The following is a 26,901-nucleotide window of genomic DNA, read 5'->3' on the forward strand; positions in this document are numbered from 1 at the left end:
GCTATAAAGCCATGTGCATCTAAATTATCAGCCAAGAGCAGAAAGAAGCAAAGGACCTAAATCCCAACTGGACTCATTTGCCTTTTCTTCTCCTGGGGAACTTCTGGGAAAGAAGAGTTAGAGGAAATGCTATTACATAGGTCATGGCAATTAACGGCTCTGTGGTTCATGTGCAAGTGCCTTTATTTACAGCAATAAAACAATTTTATGTTCTTGTTTGATGATCAAAAGATGTGTAGCAGCAAATCAAGTCACCTCCTAAACAAAATGTTTCATCCTGCCATATGGCCTCATTTAAGAACCAATTTGTTTATTTACTTGCTTGTTCACTCATTCATTCATTCACTTATTTATTCATCCAGTTGTTCATTATTCATGTGTTTGTTTGTTGATTGATTGATTGATTGATTGGTGAACTGGGGAGAAACAGGGGAAGAGGTAAGGTGCAGGTTGCAGAGAATATTTGAGGACTTGGAGATATGTTTGGGGAATTTCTCAACCAGGGAAGTAAGTGCCTGGGGAAAATTTCACCCTGGACTAAAGAGGAAAGGATTTATCAGTGCAACAGGAAATGACCTGCTGGAAGAATCTTCAGCTTTGCCAGGGAGTAGTATTTGCTACATGGTCATACAGCAAAGTAGGGCATAAGAAAGACAGTCATTATATAGTGTTCTGCTGTAAAAATCATTCAAGAGAATGGCATGTTTCATAATAAAGGGTATACTCATAATAGCTAGCATGTGTATAGCACTTTAAAGTTGGCAAAGTGTATTATACATTATCTCATTTGATCCTGTGAGGGAGGTGTTAACATTGTCCCCATTTTACAGATTGTAATAATAATAATAATAGCTCACATTTATATAGCACTTTAAGGTTTACAAAGTCCTTTGCAAATATTATCTTATTTCATCTTCACAACAACGCTTGAGAGGTAGGTTCTATTATTGTCTCCATTTTACAGAAGAGAGAACTTGGGCTGAGAGGGTGTGACTTACTCAATGTCACATTGCTAGTACTGAGGCACAATTATGTCTTCCTGACTTCACGTCCTCCATTTTATCCACTGAACCACTAAACTGCATAAGGAGTGTTGTTCTCAGAAGGGATGGGGAAGGTTTTTTTTTTTTTCGATAACAGACTACAGCTGTCCCAGACACCTCGACTTCCAGCATGTTTCTCACCTCGTTAATGAGAACTCAGCATTTCTTTCTAAACTAGGGAATTTCCACTTGCTGAGTTTGGTGACTAGACAGGATTTATCTGAGATGGAATCTCTAGAAAAAATGGAGTAAGTTTTTCACAACTCTTTTCTATCTTATTAGCTGACCCCTATGGCACCTACCTGATGACATCTACATATTTCAGGAGCTCTGTTGTTTGGAGATCCTGGCATATTGTTTTGACGATTTTCTCTGAGGCTCTCTGTCTCTCTGTCTCTGTCTCTGTCTCTGTCTCTGTCTCTCTGTCTCTCTGTCTCTCTGTCTCTGTCTCTCTCTCTCTCTGTCTCTGTCTCTGTCTCTCTGTCTCTCTGTCTCTCTCTGTCTCTCTCTCTCTCTCTGTCTCTCTCTCTCTCTGTCTGCTTCTGTCTCTCTGCCAATGTCTCTGTCTCTCTCTGTTACTGTTTCTCTCTCTGTGTCTGCCTCTGTTTCTCTGTCTATGTCTCTGTCTGTCTGTTTCTCTTCCCCTTCCCCAACTAGATAACATTGGTGTTCAGTTCATGACACCATTTGGGATTTTCTTGGCAAAGATACTAGAGCGATTTGCCATTTCCTTCCCCAGTTCATTTTAGAGATGAGGAAACTGAGGTAAATAGAACTAAGTGACTTGTCCAAGGCTACACAGCTAATAAGTGTCTGAGGCTGGATTTGATCTCAGGAAGATGTCTTCCTGACTCCAGGCTTAGAGCTCTGTCTACTTCACCACCTAACTGTCCACTTCTAGATAGTGGCCTGCTCATATCTTATTTGACTTGCTTTCACAATTCAACAATCACCTATTACGTATCTACTGTGTGTTCAAGGTAAGGAGCCAGATAAGCAATGAGTCTTTCAGAAAGTGCTTTAAGGATAGGCAGCCAGGTATAATGACTGAACCCTAGTTTGGGTCACACGGCTAACACTACTGGCCCTTTGATGCTAGGGAAATTGTGACACTTCTCAGCTATATGTTGCAGGAATGGTACTGACCTTCAATAATAAATAGAAGGAATCTTTTCCTTCAGAACTGCTCTATACCAATAAGATCACAGATACAGACTCTATCCTTTAAGACTTACAAAGTACTGTCCCTGAAACAAGGGGACTAAGATCCTTTTCTCTATTTTTTTTTTCAAAAAAGAAAGTAGCAAGGATTTATTACACAAGTGTGCTACACTTAGCCACAAAGAAAACAATCAGTGCAGAATGACAAAGGTCCCATGGCACAAAGTCAAGAGTCAGGTAAGTAGAATCTGCATTGAATGATGGTCTGTCCTTTTGTCAGGGAGGTGTCAGATGATGATAAGAGTCCTTTATTAGATGGTGGAGCTAGTAGGGTCCTTCATATAGTGGGTGATCTCTCCTGAAGGTTTCTGCTTTCCCAAGAACATCACCAAGGGTCATTCCATCTCTGCTCCTGTGGCCTCCATGGTCAGCACAATCTGGTTACTTGGACCTCTGCCTCATCTTTTTCCTCTTGCATTTCAGCCTTCGCATTCATTTCTTCCTCCCCACTTGGCTCTCATGGCACAATGGAAGTCAACAAGATGGTGCTAAGAAGAAGAGAGCTCTTTTCTCTATTTTGAAAAGCCTCACAGGGGTAAAGCTCCTTGCCCTAGGACCTCTCACTAATAAGTATGAGGGCCAATTCTGCTGACTGACTCTAAGTCCAGAATTCTTTGCAGCACACCATGGCTGCTTTGTGGCACAGGCCCTGTCTTTGCAGCACACCATGGCTGCTTTGTGGCACAGGCCCTGCTTTCCAACTGCCCTTCAATTTAGAGGCCTGGGGTAAAAATCAATGAATGTACCACAAGTTAGAAAATGAATGCATGGAAGAGGTGGACAGGACAGGCATGGGAGACTGAGGGAGTGGACTTCCCTCTTGTATAGATTGTTTTTTCTACAGCCTGTTCACGAATGAGCACAACTTTCATCGATTCCCTCTTGGTCTGAATGACAATCTAGTCTGCAGACCCTCAACTTTGCTGACCCTCAACTCTGCCCCAGTTCTCCTCTCCTATATTTGTGTGAGTCCACTAGGTCTAGTACAGACTCAACAAAGCAATCAACAAGTTTATATCAACATAGATAGATAGATAGATAGATAGATAGATAGATAGATAGATAGATAGATAGATAGATAGATCAATAGATATAGATTTATAGATATACAAATATATACATACATAGGTATTTCTTTATATATGTATATATACATATACACACATATGTAAAATAAATTTACTAATTAAGCACCTACTGCATTCACTCTGCTAGCAGCTGGGAACACAAGGATGAAAAACCCCTCGTACCTTCAAGGGTCTTATAGCTTATCAGGGGAGGGAGAAAACATGTAAATATATAAGAAGAGACAAACTAGATACAAAATAAGGTCTTTAGCCACTAGATGATGGACAACCTTACTCTACTCTGTCCCTCTCCTTTTCTTTGAAACATTTACCAAGAGATTCTTTAGAATGTAAGGGGTTTTCCTCATTTAGATGTATTTCTAATATCGTTCTGTGCTAAGGGTGATTTGCTGAAAGGGAATCTATTATGCAAAAATCTAAACTTACCAAATAGATAAATTAGGGGGTAATTATCTGCTTTACAAGAGGATTCTTCCTTTCAAGGAGGACTCGCTGCAGGATCCCTTTAAATAAGGGAATTCCTGCTGTGTGTAAAATAGGCTTGATTTGATAAAAATTAAACTTCTATATGACTTTTTAAGAATATATCTTTCACCTAAAATGAGGCCATACCTAGGCTATTTAAACTTAGGTTATAGCAATAATAGTAATAATGATAGCAAACATTTATATAGTACTTTAAGGTTTTCAATGTGCTTTACATATACTATTTCATTTAATTTTCATAACAACCCCAGGAGGTACGTGCTGTTATTATCCCAATTTCATAGATGAGTAAACTGAGACAGACAAAAATTAGGTAACTTGTTAAAGGGACCCACAGCTAGAAAACGCTTGAGGCTGGATTTAAACTCAGGTCTTCCTGACTTCATGTACAGTACTCCATTCATTGTGCCATCAAATAAAAGATAAGATCAAAGGATTCTAGATTCACAACTGAAAGGGATCTCAGAGGTCAACCCTCTTTTTACAGAAGAGGAAACTTGGGACCATGGAGGCTAAAAGTCTTCTTTGACCACACAGGTCTTTGAAATGGATACATTCTCCAAATTTTGTGACAAAAAAATTACAGTTACATACCAATTTTCCTACTGACCTATGAGTTGCTCCTTACCTTCTAATGTAATCACCATCATGACTTATAAACAAAATGCTCCTACACAGTCCACTTTTGGTTCTGAGATTAAATTGTATATGCAATATAATTATATATGTATAGATACAGTACCTTTAGAATCATTATTCCATCGAGTCTTTATTAAGTACATCACTTAAGCACTTCAGAGAGACTTCATTCAGCACAGGCTGATTGAACACCTCTAAATTTCATTGGTCTCCCTTACAAATTAGGATACTTGTACCACCATACAACAGCTCATATCCAGCAGCAACCTTTAGAAGTTTACTTACTTCATTAAGCCTAAATCTTTGCATTTATATCCCCAGTGCCTAGCACAGTGAATGGCACAAATAGGTGTTTAATCAAGGCTGGTTGATTGATATCGATGACTAGAATTTTGAAGACTTGCTTGATGTTGATGACATTCCATTTCTACTGTGATCTTATGCTCTAGTACCCTTAATTCATGCACCTGGTTAATGGATTTTGTTAAGATGCCAAAGGAAAAAAAAATGACTTCTAATTTATATCCTGGAGGTGATTCAGGTAATAAAAAGTCAGGGAAGTTACATTAAATCATGAATTTTTGTTGAGATAGAATCTTCCAGCACCTAAGCTAGAAGACATAAAGATGAATAATACTCAGGACCTACCTGTGAGCTCCTTGAGAACAGGGGTGGTTTTTTTGTCTTTCTTTGTACCCCTGGCACTTAACAGAGTGCCTGACACATAGTAAGTGCATAATAGGATTCTTACCAAGGGACTGTATCATAACCACTGAGAGACAGAATGTGATAGGAACCATAACAGAAATTATAAACATGGAACTTTGGGATTTTGGAAGAAGGCAAGAATCCACTCTTAGGCTGCAAAGCAGGCAAGGACACATGCATAGTCTGAACCCTAAAGTTTACACAGTTGGATTGCTTTATCATTGGAGACAATGTGGAATAATGGAAAGAGCACTGGTTGGGGAGTTAGGAAACCTGTATTCTAGTCCTAGTTCTGACAGGGATTCATTGTGTGTTCTTGAATAAATGACTTTTTCTCTCTGGGCTTCAGTTTCCCCATCTATAATAACAAGGATTGTCCTTTTGTTCTCTCATTCTAATTTTTGGTAATGCAAGGTGTCCCACAAGTCATAGTGAAATTTTATGCTTAGTCTCCTGTCCCTTTTTTTAAGCTTTAGCAATTTAAAACTTCACTCCAACTTTTAGGACACACTGTACAGTAATTTGCTGACCACCAGAGTGTCCCCATATAGGCCATACACAGGTTTTCTATGGAGTTGAAGAAAAATATAACTTATATTCTGATCCACAGAGTTACTTGTCAAGGACTTGATAGTCCAACAGTGCTTTCACCTAAACATCATGCTCAGTAATTCAGAGTAAATATGCAGGGGTCCACAAAATCTTACTGAAGTTTCAAGCTTGTTAAAACTTGGATATAAATATTTTCTAGACAACAGTATCAAACTCAAAAGGAAATGATGATCACTATAAAATACATAAGAATTCCTTATTGGGAATCTGAATATTGACTTAGAAGAACACACACACACACACACACACACACACAAACAATCCTCAACTTTTTGCAGGTGTAAAATTCTTAGAAATGGGGCAAAAGTTAAAAACATTAGTATTCACACATTGAACCTATGAGATATAGAAAGTTAGTTCTTGGGACCACAAAAAACTGTAATCTTTCTCTAGCAACTGTTGAAAATACAATTTTCTGCATGTAATTCATTATAATAAAACATTAATTCTGATAATGTGACTTTTCCTAACATAGTTACCATGAAATAACCCATAAAATATAGTATACAAAATAAAATTGGTAACATGAAAAACATTTTTCTCACTAATAGTTCCCTAGAATTCTGTGACCTTTCTGTGCTAACATCTCAATAAAAAAGCAAAAAATTGATTTCAGATAATATTTACTTTTCATAACACATGAAATCTACAGTACCATAAATAATGCATCAAATAAAATTCTTAAAACTTTTTTTTACCTGATTCTTACCTTCCACTGTGTCAGCTGATGTGGGAGATCATTGTAACTGTATGCTATACTGTTGTGAACTTCTCTACCTTGGCCACCTTCTGAAAACCAAGGGGGAGGTTGCTGGGACTTTAGCTGCTACTGTTGGAAGATGCTGTGTCCGGCAAGGTCTCAACATCACTTCTGATGCTCTGTCCTTCACAGCTGGTGGATGACATTGGAGATCACGAACTATGTACCAGCTTGAAATAATCCATTAGTGATGTTTGCTTCATGTGTTATTTGAGATCCTTAAGGATCTCAGAGGATAGGAGCATAGCTTTTCCATTTTTTCCATTCCTCCATCAAATACTTGAAAGATTACTTTGGCACTTTCCAGAGCAGATTCATGAACACTTTTACAAAAACTTTCCTTCTTTTTGCAGATATAACCAATCTTGGATTCATTAACACCAAACTTGCAACTGACAATGGCCACAGACAGCATGATGTTTATCTAACACCTATATTTTCCCACTAAGCCACATCACTGACTTTGCACGCTTCAGCTTAGAGTACAAAAGAGTTGCTCTGAACTTTGGGATCATAATTACAGCACAAAACTTGCGTTTTCAAGGCACACGATGAAAATATGCAATAAATGCATGGGGAGCTCTTTACAACAGTAGAGTGAACAAGATCAGCTGTTGCACAAACTTGCACACATTTTTTTTCTCTGCTGTGCATGGCCCCAAATATGTGTGGTTGTCAATGCAATGGTGAAAATGAAGCTACTAATAAAATCACTCAAATACTTGAAGTCATGAAAGTTAAAGCACAAATGTTGAGAATTGACTGTACATACATATATACACGCATATACATATATGTATGTACACATATGCATATGTGTATATGTATACACACATATATACATACACACACATATATATTTAATGAATATATCAACATATAAAAATCAGATAGGAGCTACCTTTAATCTGGTTCCTGGTTCAGGCTTCATTTGGGAGTGTCATGATATGTTTGTTCTAGAAAGATTCCTGAAGCTTTTGACTCTTCACTGAAGACTTCATGTAGGCTTATTTTTGAGAAGATATTTCTAAAACTAATAAGACAAAGTTTTCAGGGAGTTATTCTTAGTATAATTCGATCAATTAACATTTTAAAGCATCTACTCTGTGCCTGACACTGTGCCAAGCATTTTATAATTAATTCTGGTCAACAGCAACCATTCAACAAATGCTGAACCCATGGTGTTTGCCTGAAGCTTTGCTAGATGTTGGGGGTGGGAAGAACAGAACACAGAAGAACAAAACCCAGTCCCTGTCCTCAAGGAGCTTACAGTCCAGTGGGAGTTGCAATGGGAGGCATAATGTTCAGGATATAGGTGACAATTCTGCTCAGCTCTGTTTTTCTCAACCACATCTGGAATACTGTATGTCACGTTGATAAGTTGGAGAATAGATGACAGTACTGGGGACCAGATTGCTAAGCTGGAGAGTTTCCAAAAAAGGTAAATAAGGCTAGTGAAGGACTTTGGGCCTGTATTCGTATGAGCATTGGCTGAAGGAATGGAGAATGTTTAGCCTGGAGAAGAGAAGACTTTGGGGTAACCTGACAGCTGCCTTCAAGTATTGGAAGAACTCTCATGTGAAAGAGAGATTGGAACCCAGAGGGCAGAACTAGAAGCTGGGGGTAGAAGTTACAGAGAGGCAGATTCAGTCTTGCTGTAAAGAAAAATAATTACAATTGTTTTTAGAATTCCAATGACTAGCAATTACAGCTCACATTCACACAGTGCTTTGTGGTCTCCAAAGTGCTTAGCCCACAACAACTCTCAGGAGGGCAGTGCATGCATGATTGCTCCCATTGTACTTATGGTGAAACTAAGGCTCAGAAAAGTTAAATACACTAAAGGAGCATCGGGATTTGGGGACTCTGTTCTCAGCTCTGCCCCCAACCTTTCTGATGTCAAAAGGATTCAACAAAATTTCTCTGGAGAGAAAGGATAAAGGCCAGACAAAAGTACAGCTAGGCAGGTGTGGACGTAGTTGAACTGCATACCCAAGCAATCATCACTAATGGCTTGTCAGGTTGGAAGGGGTCAGGAACTTGAGGATCTCATCTTGGCCCTATAATATTCAGCGCTTCTGCCAATGATGTGGACCTACGGCATGGACGATATGTTTCTCAAATTTTAAGATGACATGAAGTTGGGAGGGGTGGCAATCATGTTGGATGACAGGCAAGTTCCCAAAAGATTTCCAGAGGTTAAAGTGGTGGGCCAAATATAATAAGAGCAATTCAATTCTAATCAACAATCACATATTAAGCATCCTACCATGTACAAGGTACTAGAAATAAAGAGACTTTCACTGTTGAGGAACTTAAATTATAGGGGAACATGTACTAATTTCATACAGATAATAGAATCACATATTCAAGGCTGAAAGGGACTTTACAGGTCATTGACTCTAACCACTCCATATTACAGATGAGGAAACAATTGTAGTTGCTATTTCAAAAGATCACCATCAATGATGGTTGGCATAGCTGCCACGTTCTCAAAGGCAGCCTAGATCTGGTCTTCTGATGGGACATACCCATATGCTACTGTTTCTCAGTGTACTAATACCATGAACACATTCAGGTGAGTTCCCCAAATGGTAATCTACAAATCTTAACAGGAAAATTGAAAGAGAGTATGCCAAGAGTTGACAACAGGTCTAATGATAGCATAACAGTGGGCTCAAGACAGATAATCTGCAGCTTAATATTATCTAATACACAGGGAAAATAAGAAGTAATGTTCCTACTTAAACCTATAGTTGCAAAAACATAACATGGATGTAATTATAATCATTAAATACCTAAAGGCCACCAAGGGAAGATACAATTGCACAAAAGTTTCCATGTCTTTGAACTCTTGTGTCTCTTTTTTCTGTGTATCTTCTGATATATGTGCCTCTGCCCATCTTTTTCTCAACATTTCTTACTCTATCTTCCTATCTTCCTCTTCTCCATCCTACCCCTCTCCTTTAATTTACCATGATAGAGAAACAAATTAAGCTTTAAATTATTTGTATTTGTTTCTTTTATATTTAGGTTTTGCATTTTTTTTAGTAGATTCTGTTTCTCTCTAAAAGCAAGAAAAAAACCTAGTAAATTTGCATTTTATTCATGCTGTTGTAAACTGCTGCCCCCCCCCACACACACACAGAGCCTTAGGTCAGTGACTTATATTAATAAAAAGTTTCTCTATCTGCCTATAGAGGTGGGCATTAGAGGAAAATAAGATCAATTAATCTTTGCATAGTATTAAACTGGAGTAAGGTTTTTTGATATGACATGATGTAATGGTAATGGGATTTGAAGATCTTTCATGCCCCTTGAATTTGCTGATATAGCAAGAAGGGGTGGGGCAGGAAGGAGGCTGAGTAGGAGCCCAGCTGGAGTCAGCTAGGTGACTGGAAGCAGTGGCTGCACAAGCTCCTTTTTTTTTTTTGAGCCAGCCAGAATTTCTGCTAAGACTCCTGCTGAAGACTGCCAGGGACAGGAACTGCGGGGGGCTGGACCTGCTGGGAGAGAGCTGCGTGGAGGCTGAGCAGTTTCCGTGAGTGAAGAGAGGAGGATCTTTGCCTGAAATAGCCTGTTCTGTTATGAAAGCTTGAGAATGCGGGTGTTTACTGTATTAACTATGTGTTCCAACTCTGTGTCTACAGTGATGGCTTTGATTTTCTGGTTTTGGGACTCAGTTTTCTGGTATTTGAATAAATGTTCTAGCTATGTCCCCCATGTAGAGAGCCTGTTACATTTTGTGATTAATAACCATATCAGCATATTTATAGTTACCATAGGCATTGTGAATGCTTCATGGTTGATATACATGATTAAGGAAGTTTCCTCCAAAAGGTACATGCTAGGATATTAAGACCAATGTTGGGAAAGAACTTCTCGCACAGTGGGAAATGCTCTGACCTTGGCTTTGAAATACCTAGTTTAAGTTCTTGATCTACTGCTTGTTTAGCTGTATAACCATGAGAAGTTATCAAGTCTCTTTTGTCTCAGTTTCCTTATCTGTAAATTAAAGATCATAAACCTGCATTACCTAACCCTATGGAATTGTTAGGAGTTAACTTTTAATAAGACTAACTCAAATTTTCTAGGAGAAAGTTAAATGACACACATTGTCTCAGTACATTATTCAATTAAGTTGTTTTTTCAGTTGTGTTCAACTCTCAGTGACCCCCATTTAGGGTTTTCTTGGCAAAGATAATGGAGTGGTTTGCCATTTCCTTCTCCAGCTCATTTTACAGATGAAGAAATTTAGGCAAATAGGATTAAGTGACTTGTCTAGGGATACACAACTAGTGTCTAAGATCAGATTTTAACTCAGAAGATGTCTTCCTGACTCCAGGCCCAGTACTCTATACACTGTGTCACCTAGCTTCCCATCAGTATATTACCAAGGTATTTTTTAACCCATAAGGTATGGTATAATGGTAGAAGAAAGTGTTGGATTTGAAGGAAGAGGATCTGAATTTCAATCCCAGCTCTGTTATTTGTTGTTTCTGTGACTTTAAGCAAGTAATTCCATGACCTCTTGGCCTCAGTTTCCATATCTGTAAAATGAATGGGTTGGACTAGATGCCCACTGAGGTCTTTTCTGGCTCTAAATCCTGTGAACTATCTACTCCACTATCCCTTGTGATTGTCAAAGTAATCTTCTATCTGCTTTCTACTTTCTTCTTAGATTCAAGTCATAAGTTTTAAAGGACTGATCACAAATCCTTTTTACACATGTTAGTGAACCTTAATCTTCATTATTAAAAAACAAACCTGATTTCTTCTGTGGTGATCTATTTATTCATTCAATAATTCACTAAATGTAGGGCAAGGCATATATTTAAGAGGCAGATTGTTTTTTAAGAAGAGGAGGAGAGGGAAGAATTCTAGAAAAGATTTTGAAGAAATGGCAAGGGGGTCACACAGTAAGCAGAGCTGCCCAGATTTAAATAGCTATTTGGTACTTAAGATTGCAAGATGGAGCACGAGCTTTCATATTTTATAAAGGCTGTATTGAGAGGCTTATAAACTCTTGGATTGTTTGAACTAGATGGGATTGTAAAATCACTCAGTCATACCCTTCTTTGCAAATACAGCTGAGACACTGAGAATAGGCAGAGAGCTAGCTTCAAAATCAAGCAGACCTGGGTTCAGGTGCCCCTGTGACACAGACTGGCTATGAGATCAAGACTAAGTTGCAGAACAGACAAAGATCTGCATTGTCAGAAGAAGTTTTCTCACATAGAATTCTCCAAACTACTGAAATCACAGGCCAGGCAAAAAATACTAAGGCCAAAAAGATTGACTTGCTCATGGTCATGTAATTTAATGACAGAGATGAACCCACTCCTGATTTCAAGTCATTAAGGGTGAGGGATAATGAAATTCCACAGGGAGGAAATTTTAAAATGATGCTTTGAAATCATGTCAGAGGCAGACAATAGACTTACACTGAGAGAAATAATTATTAATAACCAATTAATATAGGAGGATCCAGAGATTTTTTCCCTTCCTATTTCCTCATTCTCTACTAGGTCAAAGAAGCCTATGAAAGACAGGACTGATAATAAGATTGGGTTAAGAAACTCCTCAATCTTGGACAAAAGCCCAGCCAACTAGGAAAGCTTAGTTCTGATTAAAGGGTAAAAAGAATCTAATCTAGGTAAATTCTTGCCCATTGTTCACCTACATAAGCAGCTTGGGTGGAGGTAGATGCTTTCGTCTTAGAGAGATGAGTCTCTACGTCAAAGAGTGACATAATGAGTATTCATTATATTTTTATTAATTGTTATTTTTTAATTAAATAATTTTAATTAATAACTTTAATTAAATTTAATTAATAACCAATCAGAGTTGATTTCTACCTGGAAATACTTATTCTTCCAAGTATATTTAAACATCCAGTGGCCCTCAAGGTTCATCATTGGTTTATGAGAGAAAGTCAGTGACCATAATTTTATTAATTATTTGCTAACTATTATTAATAAACTGATAATTAATAGCCACAAATTATGACTTTCTTTTCACTCATTACCACACAAAAGATCTGGGCTTTGACTTACATTATAATGATTCCATAGTTCTCCTTCAAGGTGTCTGTTTCCTTTTCTGTTTGTTTCCTAGGTGGCACAGTAAATAAGAGTGTTTGTTTAATCCTGCCTCAGACACTAGCTGTGTGACTAAAACCAGGTCATATAACCTCTCTCAGACTCAGCTTTTTCATCTTTAAAAGGGGAATAAAGCAGCACCTACCTCCCAGGATTGTTGGAAGAATCAAATGAAATTATATATATATATATAAAGTGCTTTGTAAACCTTAAAGTATTATATAAATGCAAACCACCTATAATTTGTGATTCTGTTGACTGAATGAATGAATGATTTAATGCATTTCACTTCCTTAGTTTTTCAAAGACCCCACTCAACTCCTCCCTTCTGCAAGAAGCCTTTCTCAGTTACACCCACTGGCAGTATCTTCCCTCTGAGATCACTTCCCATTGGGGTACATGGGGTGTTAAGAAGGACTAGCACCTCTGGTGTGAGGACTTATCAAGCCCATTGCAGAGCTGCTCATTCACCTTTGATGTCCACTTGATTCACCCAACTCACACTCATGGTTCTAAGAATTTGCAGAATAGAGAGTTGGTCAAGATGTTGGAGTAGAAACAGGACTTCTGTGGGGCTCTGGCTTCTACCTCCTTCAATTCATGTAAAAGGTGACTCTGAACAAACTTTCAAGCTACAGAACTCACAAAATGACACAGAGAAGCTAACCTCCTGCTAAGGACAGCCCAGCAGGAAGCGGCCAGCGCAATGCTTTGGGAGCCAACCCTAGCCCATGCGAGCCAGAGGTCTTAGCCTCATGGTGGCCACAGCAGCTGCCATCTGGAGGGACTTCAGATCACCAGCAGCTGTGGTGGTTTCCAGAATTATCAACCCACATATGCTAAGGAAAAAGTGAGAAGTCAGTGCAGTGTGGACTTTGGGATCCAGTAGCTCAGGTGTGCGGTCGGCCTTTGCCCCTGGGGCGAGAAGTGGCTGTGGCACTGAGGCCCTGAAGCCATATCCACATGGCTGCTTCAGCTCCTGGCCTTCAGCTCCTCTTCTCTCATAAACCAATGATAAACCTTGAGGGCTGCTGGATGTTTAAATATACTTGGAAGAGTAAGTGTTCCCAGGTAGAAATCAACTCTGATAGGTTAACAATTAAAAGAAAATAACAAAAATAACAATTAATAAAAATATAATGAATATTATAATGAGAGGTCAGCCTATTCTAACAATGGTCTGGGTACCTGACTCATTATGTCACTCTTTGACTTAGAGACTCATATCTCTAAGACAAAAGCATCTACCTCCACCCAAGCTGCTTACGTAGGTGAACAATAGGCAGGAATTTACCTAGATTAGATTCCTTTTACACTTTAGTCAGGAATGATTGCACTAGGGGGACCAAGTGACCAGTTAGAGGGGTAATCCCTCTTGCTTTAACCTGCTTGGATCTGGATCACTGTCTAGGGTGGAGGTCCTGGGGTGTGCAACCAGCTTGCTAGAGCAGGTGGAGGCTTCAGAGAGAGCACCCAACTAATACCTTTGGCAGCTGAGTAAAATTTGGGATGAAGCTCCTGTTTGGTGGCAGAGTCCTACTGTGTTAAAAAGCCCAAAAATCAAGTAATTGAGTGGAAACATGAGCAGGCAAAGGAAACAAAGCAAACAGAGTAACCCAACTTTACACTCCTATTTTGGGGACAAAAAGGCTCAAAGGTGGAACAGGATGAAGAAAACAAAATCAAAACTCCTGCACCAAAGGCTTCCAAGAAAAATATGAACTGGTTATAGGCCATAGAGGACCTTAAGAAGGATTTTGAAAGCCAAATAAGAAAAGTGGAGGAAAAATTGGGAAGAGAAATGAGAATGATGCAAGAAAATTATGAAATGAGAGTCAACAACCTGACTGAAGAAAATAACACCGTAAAAAATAGACTAATTCAAATGGCAAAAGAGGCTCAAAAAGGCAATGAGGAGAAGAATGCATTAAAAAGCCAAATTTGCTAGATGGAAAAAGAATTTCAAAAGCTCACTGAAGAGAATCATTCCTTCAGAATTAGAGTGGAGCAAAGGGAAGCTATTGACTTTTGGAGAAACCAAGATACTATTAAACAGATGCAAACAAATGAAAAAATAGAAGGCAATGTGAAATATCTCATTGGACAAACCACTGACCTGGAAAATAGATCCAGGAAACATAATTTAAAATTTATTGGACTACCTGAAAGCCATGATTAAAAAAGAACCTAGAAATCATCCTTCAAGAAATTCTCAAAACATCCCTGATGTTTTAGAACCAGAGGACAAAATAGAGGTTGAAAGAATCCACTGATCACCTCCTGAAAAAGATCCCAAAAAGCAAACTCCTAGGAATATTATAGCCAGGTTCTGGAGTTCCCAGATCAAGGAGAAAATATTATAAGCAGCCAGGAAGAAATAATATGAATATTGTGGAAACACAATCAGGATAACACAGGATATGGCAGCTTCTACACTGAGGGATGGAAGGGTTTGATATGATAAGATATTCCAGCGGTTAAAGGATCTGGGATTAAAAGCAAGAATCATCTACCCAGCAAAACTGAGTATCACATTTCAGGGGAAAATATGGTCATTCAGTGGAATAGAAGCCTTTCAAGCATTCTTGATGAAAAAACCAGAGTTGAATAGAAAATTTGACATTGATATACAAGAAACAAGAGAAACATGAGAAGGTAAACAGGGAAAAGAAATCATAAGGAACTTATCAGAGTTGAACTATTTAGATCCCTACATGGAAAAATGATAATTGTAACTTATGAAACTTTTCTCAGTATGAGAATAGTTGAAGGGAATAGAAATGTGTGTGTATGTGTGTGTGTGTGTACACACACACACACACACATATACACACATATATACATATATAGCTATATAGGAGGGTATATGGGCATATGAATACATATTTGAATGTATGTATATATGTGTGCAGGTATACATAGATAGAGGGCACAGGACCAACTTAATAGGAAGGAATGATACTTAAAAGGTGAAATTAAGAGGTGAGAGAGGAATATAGTGAGAGGAGATGGGGAGAGACAGAATGGGGTAAACTATCTCATATAGAAGAGGCAAGGGAAAATGGTTACAATGGAGGGGAAGAACAGGAAGGCAAAAGGGAATGGGTCAACCTTATTCTCATTGAATTTGGTTTAGGGAGGGAATGACATACACACCAAATAGGGTATCTCACCCTACAGGAGAGTAGTGGGTAAGGGGATGGGGGGGGGAATGATTGAAGGGAGAGCAGGCTTGGGGGGAGGGAAGTTGGAAACACCCACTTTTAAAAAGAGACAGGATGAAAGTAGAGAATAGAACAAGTGGGAGATGGGATAGAAGGGAGGGAAATATAGTCAGACTTTCACAATATATCCACTATGGAAATGTTTTGTATAGCTACACATGTACAACCTATTCTGAATTGCTTATCTTCCCAGTAAGGGTGGTGACAAGGGAAGAAGGGAATGAATCTGGAATTCAAAGTATTAAAATCAAATGTTTATATATACTATTATTAATACTATTTTACATGTAACTGGAAATAAGATATACAGCTACTGGGGCATAGAGATCCACTGTGCCCTACTGGAAAGTCAGAGGGGGTATGGGAGAAGATATGGGAGAGAGCAGATTGGAGGAGGGGATATCCAGTGGGATCACTATTTTGGGGTGGTAGGTAGGGGAAAAACGGGGAGAAAATTTGTAACTCAAAATCTTGTAAAAATTAATGATGCAAACTAGAAGTTAATAAAGCATTTGATAAAAAAAAAAGAATTTGCAGAATGCCTATTGGTTACACCTGGCATCAGGCTTCAAACCACTTAGTGAGTTTGGGAAATGTCTACTCAAAGCATGTGAAGACTCCCCCAGTTAGAATGGGTGGATAAGAACAATTTTTTCCAACAGCCATGATGGTGGCTGTAGTAGGCACTGTGGAGTGCTTAGAGCTTGATCAGAGATTGAAGACACCAAGGTCATCCACTGCATGGGCCACCATGAGACCTCTTGACTTTTGATTTGCCACTGGATTTCAGTGACTCTTGAAAAGAGAGTGAGGTTGACAACTTTGTGCAACTCTGCATCACTTAAATCCAATTCATACACAAGTCAAGACATGATCCTGTGATGTCATTGGTCCTCTTTGAAAACAAAGGACAACTCTGGAGTCTGAATGCAAGTGGAAACATACTATTTGCTCTCTTTTGTTGTTGTTTTATTTCGTCTTTCTTGTGGTTCCTCCCATTGGTTCCAATTCTTTACAACATGACTAATGTGAAAATACGTTTAATGTGAATGTAAATGTAGAGTCTGTATCAGATTGCATGCTCTCTTGGGGAGGGAGAAGGGGTGGGAAAGAGAGAAAATTAAAAACTCATTCCAATTATGGAAATGAAGGTTGAAAGCAAAAGTGAATGCTGAAAACTAAAGAGAAAATTAAAAAAGAAAGAAAATGAAGAAAAAACAACACTTTGTATATACAAAGTTTGCACATTGTTTTTCCCCACTAGAATGTGAGTTCCTTGAGGGCAGGGACTGTTTTACCCTTTTTTTATCCCCAGGACTTAGCACAATGCCTAGGATATTGTTGTTGTTCTTTAGTCATGTCTGATTCTTTGTAACCTTATTTGGAATTTTCTTGGCAAAGATACTGGAATGGTTTGCCATTTCCTTCTCCTGCTCATTCTATGGATGAGGAAACTGAGGCAAACAAGGTTAAGTGACTTGCCCAGGGTCACAAAGCTAGGAAGTATCTGGTCTCAGGAAAATGAATTTTCTTGTCTCCAGGCCTGTCACTCTATCCACTGGGCCATCGAGGGTATAGCAAGTACTTTGAAAAGGCTTGTTGATTGATTAGTTAAAACATATATTTAGGGGTGGCTAGGTTTCACAGTGAATAGAGCACCAACTCTGTAGTCAGGAGGACCTTAGTACACATCCGGCCTCAGACACTTAACCCAAAACTAGCTGTGTGACCTTGGGCAAGTCACTTAACACCAATTGCCCTATCTTCCCCCCTCCAAAAAAAACCCCACCAAAAACATATATTTAAGAAAGATTTTAGTCTTCCCTCTATTCCCCTTCCCATATACTGTCATATATATATATATACATATATATGTATATATGTCATATATATATATATGTATGTATATATTGCCTTTCTAAATTAGTGTCTCCAGATTCAATACCAAAAACATTTTGTGTCTAAGTTGGCAGTTTTCATTCTGTAAATAAAAGAATACCCATGGGGAAAAATATGGATCATCAATCACGTTTACATGAAATATATGTGCTGAAAACCAAGGTCCTTGTCCAAATGAGCAATCATTTTTTTTTTGAGTCTTAAATCTATTTCAGCCCAAGTAATGCGATTTGGACTTGGGTGAGGATTTTCTCCCCACAAGAAATATGATCGAGTTACCTATTAGTGATGGACTTTCCAGACTTCCTCTCCAAATGCTTAACAAAAGAATTTACTGGATAAAAAAAAAACATGATTAAGTCTGAGCTTCCTTGGGAATGTTCCCAACTTTGGCACCAAGGAAATCAATAAGTGACAGTAGGAAGTTCATGTAAGAGACAGACAAAAAGAGTGAAGTAAACTCAAAAAAAAAAAATACCCCAAAGGCAGAAAAATAGGGCATCTCTAATCATGACGAAGTAGTGGAGACACAGCCATCACTTTGCCAATCCATAATCGTAGCTTGGGAGCTTCTGCATTTAACTGTAATGGTGAGTGGTAGGGGGTGGTAGAAAGAGGATATTCTGGTTAGGGGAGACCAAATGTCAGCCTTCCTTCTTTGTACAAGAAAGCCAACAACAGCTCTCATCTGAGATTCAGGGCAGGTTCTGACATGAAAATCAACACCATTTCTGTACTTATGCCTGACTTGGAAACAGTGAAGTCAATGAATCTCGCTGGATCTCAAGGTAGCTTAGTGTAACTACTTTTATCTGCTAGACCAATACACCTCATCAAATCAACATTGAAGGAGTTATATATTAGACAGGACTGACTTAAAGACAAAGCGGAATAGCTAGCTACCTATTAGTGTGATTTCAGGAGCACAAAGAAGGATCCTTCTGCCAATTTTTTTTTTAAGAAGGGTCCCTGATTGGTTTGCTTGTACTAGGAAATCTATTCATTTAGGTTTGTCTAAACAGAGACTTTAAACCCTGTTAAATGCTAATATCCCTGAGAAAGGTAACATAAAACTTAGTTGCTATATTCAGTGGGACATAGTTTGTAAGGCTCTTTCCTGAATATAAGACAGGATGTTTGAAGATAGTAGTCACTACTAAGAAGAGAAATGTAAGCAAAAAAGGAAGATTTGGGCTACCAAAGACAAATTTTTGCCTATTTTGCAATTTTGCAGTGCTAGAATCTGGTAGTTACAAGGTTAGATAGAATGTTAAGAAAACATTCAGTCTATGCCCCTAGCTATGCAGATATAACACCTGCCTTTTAGGCAAACGATCTCTCTCCTACTTCGATTCTAACTTTTGCAGCTCATCAAGGGCCAAGCTGACATATTCCAGTGATAAAATCACTGGAGGAGAAGGGAAGAGAAGAAGATTGCTGCTGAGTGTGGGGGAGGAAGTGAGGCAGGAGGGGGGATGTAGGTGGAGCTTTTAGCTAGGAGAGCAAATATAACCTGAGAAAGGTTGGATTGGTATCAGTTACTGAAGTATTGAAATCCAAGAGGCTGAGACAAATGGGAAAGAGGGTGCCAAAGGAGGCATTTGGAGCTAGAAATTCATTATTGAACTATGAAGATTGCAAAGGAATTGATTGCTTGATTTCCATCCCATTGACACCAAAGCTTTAGTCTTTTTATTATAGTTACTGATATTTCCTGCTCATGGTTGACATGGACATGCCAGCATGGTACTGTTCAGGCTGCATTAAACTTCCCTCTGATTCAGCCAATCTAGCTGGGGCTGTAAACTCTTGTGTAATATTAAACTCTAGCTCAGGAATGATATTGGGGTTTTTTCTTGATAATTTTTTTTAAATTAAAATTTTTAATGAACAAAAATCTATTTTCTCACTTTGAATTGAAAAATAAAACAAAACAACTATAACAAAAATGAAGTCAAGCAAATTAAATTCCCACATCAGTCATGTAAAACAAAATGTCTCATTCTGCACCCTGAATTCGTCATTTCTCTGTCAGGAGATGGGCAACATGTTTTATCATCAGTCTTCTGGAATTGTGGTTAGTCACTGCATTGATCAGAATTATAAAGTATTTCTTAGTTGTTTTTCTTTACATAAAATATTGTTGTATAAATTATGCTACTTCACTTTGCATGAGTCCATACAAATCCTCCCAAATGTCTTATAAGCTCTGCCTTTCATTGTTTAGTACTTCTGGAAGACAAGTGTGATCTATAAAGAAGGTGTTTTGAAAAGTTTAGATTGTAGTTCCAAAATCTAGCATGACTTGATATTTTTAGTATCTATTTTTAAATAGATGCAATATAACATAATACATGATGTATTAATATGACATGGTACAATGTAAAGATTATTTACCTTTACAATTTTTAAGATGACATGAAGAAATATAAATTAAGTACTCTGATTGGTCCATCTCCTGTGACCTATTAATAATATTATATGAATATTTTTAGACTTTTTGGAAATTAATACAACCTATAAAACTTTTTTATTTAGACTGACATAAAAGGAAGTCCTTAAGTAGTATAATAAAAATTCCTTTTTAAATTTGGAACTTTATGACATATAAGTATAGATATATAGATCTATATACACACATACATATGTCTATAAACACACACATGGGTGTGTGTATAACCATATTATTCTCCAAAACATTTCCACCAACCTATAGTGCCACCAACAATGTAGACATTTATATTTCCCCTGCAACTCTGCCCACCCCAATTTCAATTATTCTAGTGTTAGGAAATTTTTTTTACCAAAAACATCACAAAAAATATTTTTTGCAAAAAATATATATATTAGGGAGGGCTAAATGGCATAATTTATAGAGCACCAGCTCTAGAATCAGGAGGACCTGAGTTCAAATATGGTCTCAGACACTTAACACTTACTAGCCTGTGACCTTGGGCAAGTTGCTTAACCCCAATTGCCCTGTCTTCCCCCTTCAAAAAAGCGCACACACACAGACATGCATATATATGCAAAAAAACTCTTGGGAACAACTTATATGTTTAACGTGACTAAACAAATTATGATATGTGGAATGTCATAAAATCAACAATATGAAACTGTAATGCCAAGCAAAGGCAACTTCCCAAGGTTCAAAATACCAGCATAGGTGCTCTCCATTTTATTCAGTGACAAATTAAGAACAGAGAGAATAAAAATTTAGCATAATTCAAAATACAGCATTTACCAAGTGTAATTCAATCAAGTACTACACCCCTGGACATTACATTCATTTAATCAATCACAAAGTCCCTCTTCTAAATACTACTCCACCCCTAGGCTGTACATTCATTTAGTCCATCACAAAACCCCTCTTCTCAAATGGAGATTAGTTTCCAATCATAAGTAAAGTACATTCATTTGTTCAATCACAGAGCACAAAAAAAGTCAAAAGTTCCCCACCCTTGGATTACAAGTAAATAGGCCATCTACCCCAGAGTTACAACAAGCTTAAGCACAGCATTTAATACCCAAAGAGAGGTCTTTTCTTCATTTTGACCCAAGGCAAATTCTCAGCAATCTTTGTTCCTGGGGAGACAAAGCCTAGCAAGGCCACAAGATACATTGCCAGTGTCTTCATTAATTCATTCTCTGTCTGCAGAACAGTCCTAGGACCCCTCAAAACATTAGCAAAACCCTCTTCCAGAATTTCGTAAACATACAACAAGAAAATCCTTCTTGAGGGCTTTTGAACCAACAGCAAGGTTCCAAGACCTCTGAAACAACAGCACTGTCCTTCACCAGTGGACAGAATTCACTCTCTGTCTGCAGAACAGTCTCAGGAGCTCTGAACCAACAGCAAGGCTCCAGGACCTCTGCAACAATAGGACTGTCTTTCACCAGTGGACAAATCTGGCAAAACAACATTAAAACAGACAAAGTACCAGCATAACAGCCATGTCTCCTCAGTCCTTGGCAGCTCTGGGTGGCAGCTCTCAAAAGTCCTGGGCAATTCAAAGTGGCCCTCAGCAATCCTCTCAGTCTCTCTCTGCCTCCAAGATGCTGCTTCCCAAAAAGTTCTTCTGCCTCTCTTTTCTTGTGTCTCTCTAAATTTATGTCACTAGCTCCTCCCAGTTCAGCCCTCTCTTTTCATGTCAGCAATTCCATCGCACAAGTGGGATTCACAAGCTCTTTTTAACACAATCAACCCAAAAATCAAGCCAATACAGGGGGATCTTTAAATTCCATTACTATTAAAGAAACACTCCTATAAATTCAGTAGAAATAACTGTATACACATTGACATACTTTAGTGATGAAGGGTCTCATTGTTATGGATACTCTGATGGAGCAGATCAGAATTTATGCTTTCTCATCCTGGGAGAATTCTGTCCCCATCTTTCTTCCGATAATCCTCTAGACAGGGTACACCCAATCTGGTCAGGGTTTTCCCAGCAACATCTTGGAACGATATGGATATCAAAGGAGACATAGGCTTCCCACTTTCAGAGTTCCCCAAGTTCAGTCCATTCTCATTTTATAGATGAAAAAAGTGAAGCCTTTGACCAATGGGGTCATGAAGACAGTAAGTGGCAGAGAGAGGACTTGAATCCAGATCTTTTGCTCTCAAATCAGCACTCTTTTTGCCCCCATCATACCCACATTGCCTTGTATTAAGCAAAAAGCTCAAAATTAAGTCAGCTTCTGTTGTAGGAATGCTAATCACAATCCTTAATCTATTTATCCCTTTTTGCTGAACTGAATTTATGGATTACTGGTACCCAGTCCCTCTGTATCTCCCCTCATCCAACCAACTGGAATGATATTCTCTCTCCTATCCTCACATGACACTTTATCCACACCTCCCTCATAGCCTTACCATGTTTTTTTTAATATTAATTACTTGTAGATGTCTTTCTAAATCATAAATTCCATAAGGACAAGGACCATCTCTAATTTATCTTTGTGCCCCCAGGACCTAGCATGGTTCTTTGAATATCACAGGTGCTTAATAACCTTTTTTAGACTGAATCAAATTGAGCTGCCATGAATTGGATTGCTTAGTTTCCAGCATCCTGGTGCTCAATTCTTCCAGTCTACTCCATATCCTTATGATGAAGTTTTGTTTCAGTGGTTTTTTTTCCCCTTCTGAACTCAGAAAACTGATCTTATGCTCCTCAGGCTTCTAGCTTGAGTTCTTGATCTCTCAAGATTCTGACCCATGTGGACCTTCACACAAGTCTGATCATCCAGCCCTACCTATACTGACCTCTTGGATCCTTAGTCTCACCCTATTTCATGTCTATCTCCTCCTTCTAGTCTAATTAAGCTTCCAGTCATGGCTTCTTTATCTTATTGCTGCTAAGAGCTAATGCAATAGAATTGAAATGCCCTTACTCACAGTTACACTGAGAGCCGGGGAAAATAGGGATTTGATACAGGTGCTAGAACATTGTTTTCAAGATATTTAAATATGCAAAGGATGTTTTGTTTGCAAGATATTTAAAAATTCAAAGAAACTTTGATGGATCTTCTTGGTTCTAGCCCATCTAACCCATCTACTTGGAATATACCCAGAGCATTACCCAGGAGAGGAAAAGAAGTGACAAATGCTGCAATTATGCACAGTCTTCAGATTTGTCATGCTGTCTCCTTTGAGAGACCCTTCCTGATTCCCCAGTTACTTCCACATCCCATAATCACTTTGTATTTTGTTTGTATTCACCTACATCTACTTATCTGTCTATGTGTTATGTCCTCCCCCATAGAATGTAAGGTCTTTGAGGGTAGGGACTTTCTAACCTTTGTGTGTGTGTGTGTGTGTGTGTGTGTGTGTGTGTGTGTGTGTATACATATATATATGCATATATATACACAAACATATTCTCATATATACACATATACATATATGTGTGTTAAGTGCCTTCCCCATCCACCTTTGTTGTTATTGTTGAGTCAGTTCAATTGTGTCCAACTCTTTGTTTTTCATTTGGAGTTTTCTTGGCAAAGATATTGGAGTGGTTTTCCATTTCCTTCTCTAACTCATTTTTACAGATAAAGAAACTGTGGTAAACAGGGTTAAGTGACTTGCCCAGGGTCACACAACTAGTAAGTATCTGAGACCAGATTTGAACTCAAGAAGATGAAGTTTCCCAACTCCAGACCTGGAACTCTATCCACTAAACCACCTAGCTGCCCCCTGATTTACTTACATGCTGTCTCTCTCAAAAGAATGAAGCTTTTGAGGGCAGGGCCTGTTTAAGTTTTGTCTTTGTATTCCTAGTGCTTAGTACATAGGGTCACAGATAAAAAATTGGATCTCAGATGGAATCTAATCCCTGGTGTCCTTAACTTGGGGTCCATGAATTTATGTTTTTAAAATATTTTGATAACTATTTAAATATAATTAGTTTCCATAGTAATCCTATGTATTTTATTTCATGCATTTCAAAACATTATTCTGAGAAAGACTTTTTAGGCTTTTCCCAGACTATTTAAGACATCCATGAGATGCAAAAGATTAAGAGTTCCTGATCTAGTCCTCCCCATTTTACATATGAGGAAACTGAGATCCAAATTATGTGTGTTGCCTAAGGTCAGAAAGGTAACATATATCAGAAGTAGGATTTGAATCCAGATCCTTTGATTTTAGAGCCAGTTTTTTTTCTACTGCACTATGCAGTTAAGTACTTAATAGATGGTTGAGGACTGTTTAATTCTTTTTTTTTTTTTTAAAGCAATCGGGGTTAAGTAACTTGCTCAAGTTTACAAGGCCAGTTATTTCTGGGTGTGGTGCTGAGTATCTGAGCCCAGATTTGATCCAGGTCATCCTGACATGGGAGCCAGTGCTCTTACTCGCTGAGCCACCTGGTCACCCTGACTGTTTAATTCTTTGTAGCCAAATAATGCTTCCTGGGACATTTGCCAAAGTATGGTCTGATTAGCCAGTCTCCACCAATATCATGTGGTCATTTCCTGACAAGTTTTCCAGTAAAGATCAACTATAGGGAAAGGAAGCAGTATCAGTCAAGAGATCTGCCAATGCTATCCTTAAACTGAGACCTGATAGTCACCTTGTTTATGGGAGCTTAGAATAGTGCCAAAGAAAAGAAGTTGAATTTTCTCATCCCCATGAAAAGTTAAGCACCAATGACTTATTGTTCTCATCCATTTGCCATAAAAGGAAGTTGTCCATGACTCTGACTGACATTGGTATGGAATGGAAACTAACATGGATTAAGAATATATTTATCTTTGGGGAACTATGGCATGGGAAATAAGAAATATTGCTTCCTGCAGGGAAAGAATGTGGTCTTTAGTAGCAACCTAAATACTGCAAATTTTTTCAACCCAGGTTCATCCCTAAATCCTTGGTAAGCATCACAATTATAAACAACATAAAGACATCAGAGCTATGAAGGGCTACTTTCTGCTGAGGCCTATGGAGAGGAAAAAAATCATATTTAGTTTTTATCCAAAAACTCTTGGTAGGTATCTCATTTATAAAGGAAAAGTCTGCAATTATGTCCAAGCTTTTCTTTATATGTTGTCATCGAGATTAGAAAGTCTCAGCACCTAATTCTTTCACAGTGGCAGAACTGACTTCTTTCACAACCCGCTGGCAGAAAACTAATGTTACCCATTATCTAGTATCAACATTATAATCAATTCAAATGATTTTGTTTTAAAAAATAATTCTTATTCATAAATTTTCTTTTTACATAGCCCCAATTTTCCCCTGTCATACTACCTCTCCTCCTTCCAGAAATTGATCCCATGTAACAAGGAACTTAAAAAAAAGAAAAGAAAAATAGGAAGAAGAGGAAAAAAATCTGTAAAACCAATCAATTTTTTAAAAAAAATCAGCCCATATATTGCAATATTTCATACCTAGAGGTCCCCCATCTCTACAAAAGAAAAAAGTTGATAGAAGTGTCTTTTTAATATCTCTGCTTTGAGATCAAACTCATTATTTGTAACTTTGTAAGATTTAATTGTTTTGTGGTGGTTTTTCTTTCCCTTTATATTGTTGTCATCATCTATATTTTTTTTTTACTCTTCTTACTTCCCTCAGCATCAGTTTATGTAAGTTTTTCCATGCTCAGATATACCCTACATGTGTGATCCTGGGAAAGTCTCTTAACCTTATTCTCTTATTGACTATCACTTTCTCCAATATGGCTGTTTCAGACATTTTCCCTTAAGTCCCTAGATTGCCGCATCCCCTCATTTTCAGCAGATATAGCCTTATCTCCTACTTTACTGAGAAGACTTAAGTTATCCTACATGAACTTCTTCAACTTTATTCCACTTAAACTGATAGCTTCCTTACTCATCCAATCCTATTTCTTCTTGGATTCAGAGGAAGAGATGACTCCCCTCCTTGTCAAGCCTAACATATAAACCTAGGCCTTAGATCTATTCTTTTCTAACTCCTTCATGACCTTAACCCATTGCTTAATCTCCTCTCTGATGTACCTTCAAACTCTTTACTAGATTGTTCCTCAGTCTTCAAAAATTCTCATCTCCTTGACTATATGAAAGTCTTTGCTTGACCCTGCTACTCCCTCAAGCTATTGCCCTTTCTCCTTTTCATTGGCAAATTTCTACTTTCTACTCAACTTTCCCTTTTTTTGTAACTTTATACTCACTCTTCAATCCCTTACAAAAATTATCTTTCTTCTCCAACACTACTGAAACCAGACCCTTCTTTCTATGGTCACTAATGACCTCCTTATGACTAAAGCAAGTATAGATTGGATTCAATATGGTATAATGAACAAAAGTAATGGACTGGAAATTAGAGAAGATCTGGGCTTGAATTCTACCTTTAATACTAACTAGTTATGATAGTTATGTGACTATGAGCAAATCACTTCATTTTTCTGAAATTATTTCCCTCATCTTTAATAAAAAGGATAATTTAGGGATAGGGGTAGTAATAGTTATAGTACTTATTTCACAGGGTTGTTGCAAGGATTAAGTGATGTTGGTCAACATGTTAGAGCATGTTATAAACATTTAGGCACCATGTCAATGTCATATATTTTTATTCTTTGTCTCCTTTCTCCTTGACCTCTCTCTCTCTCTCTCTCTCTCTCTCTCTCTCTCTCTCTCTCTCTC

General features: G+C 38.0%; 1 protein-coding gene across 1 annotated transcript in view; it reads right to left on the reverse strand.

Annotated features, from left to right (window-relative positions):
- CPO (carboxypeptidase O) overlaps positions 1 to 26,901 on the reverse strand; it is a 125,456-nt gene that overhangs the window by 36,805 nt on the left and 61,750 nt on the right. The window contains 1 exon segment of the mRNA XM_069075272.1: positions 7,459 to 7,590. Coding sequence (XP_068931373.1) covers positions 7,459 to 7,488 — 30 coding nt within the window. The 5' untranslated portion in view covers positions 7,489 to 7,590.

Source organism: Petaurus breviceps, unplaced genomic scaffold (genome assembly GCF_028583685.1).
Source record: "Petaurus breviceps papuanus isolate PSGF00001 unplaced genomic scaffold, PetGlider_PUasm1.0 90903, whole genome shotgun sequence".
Classification (NCBI taxonomy): Eukaryota; Metazoa; Chordata; class Mammalia; order Diprotodontia; family Petauridae; genus Petaurus; species Petaurus breviceps.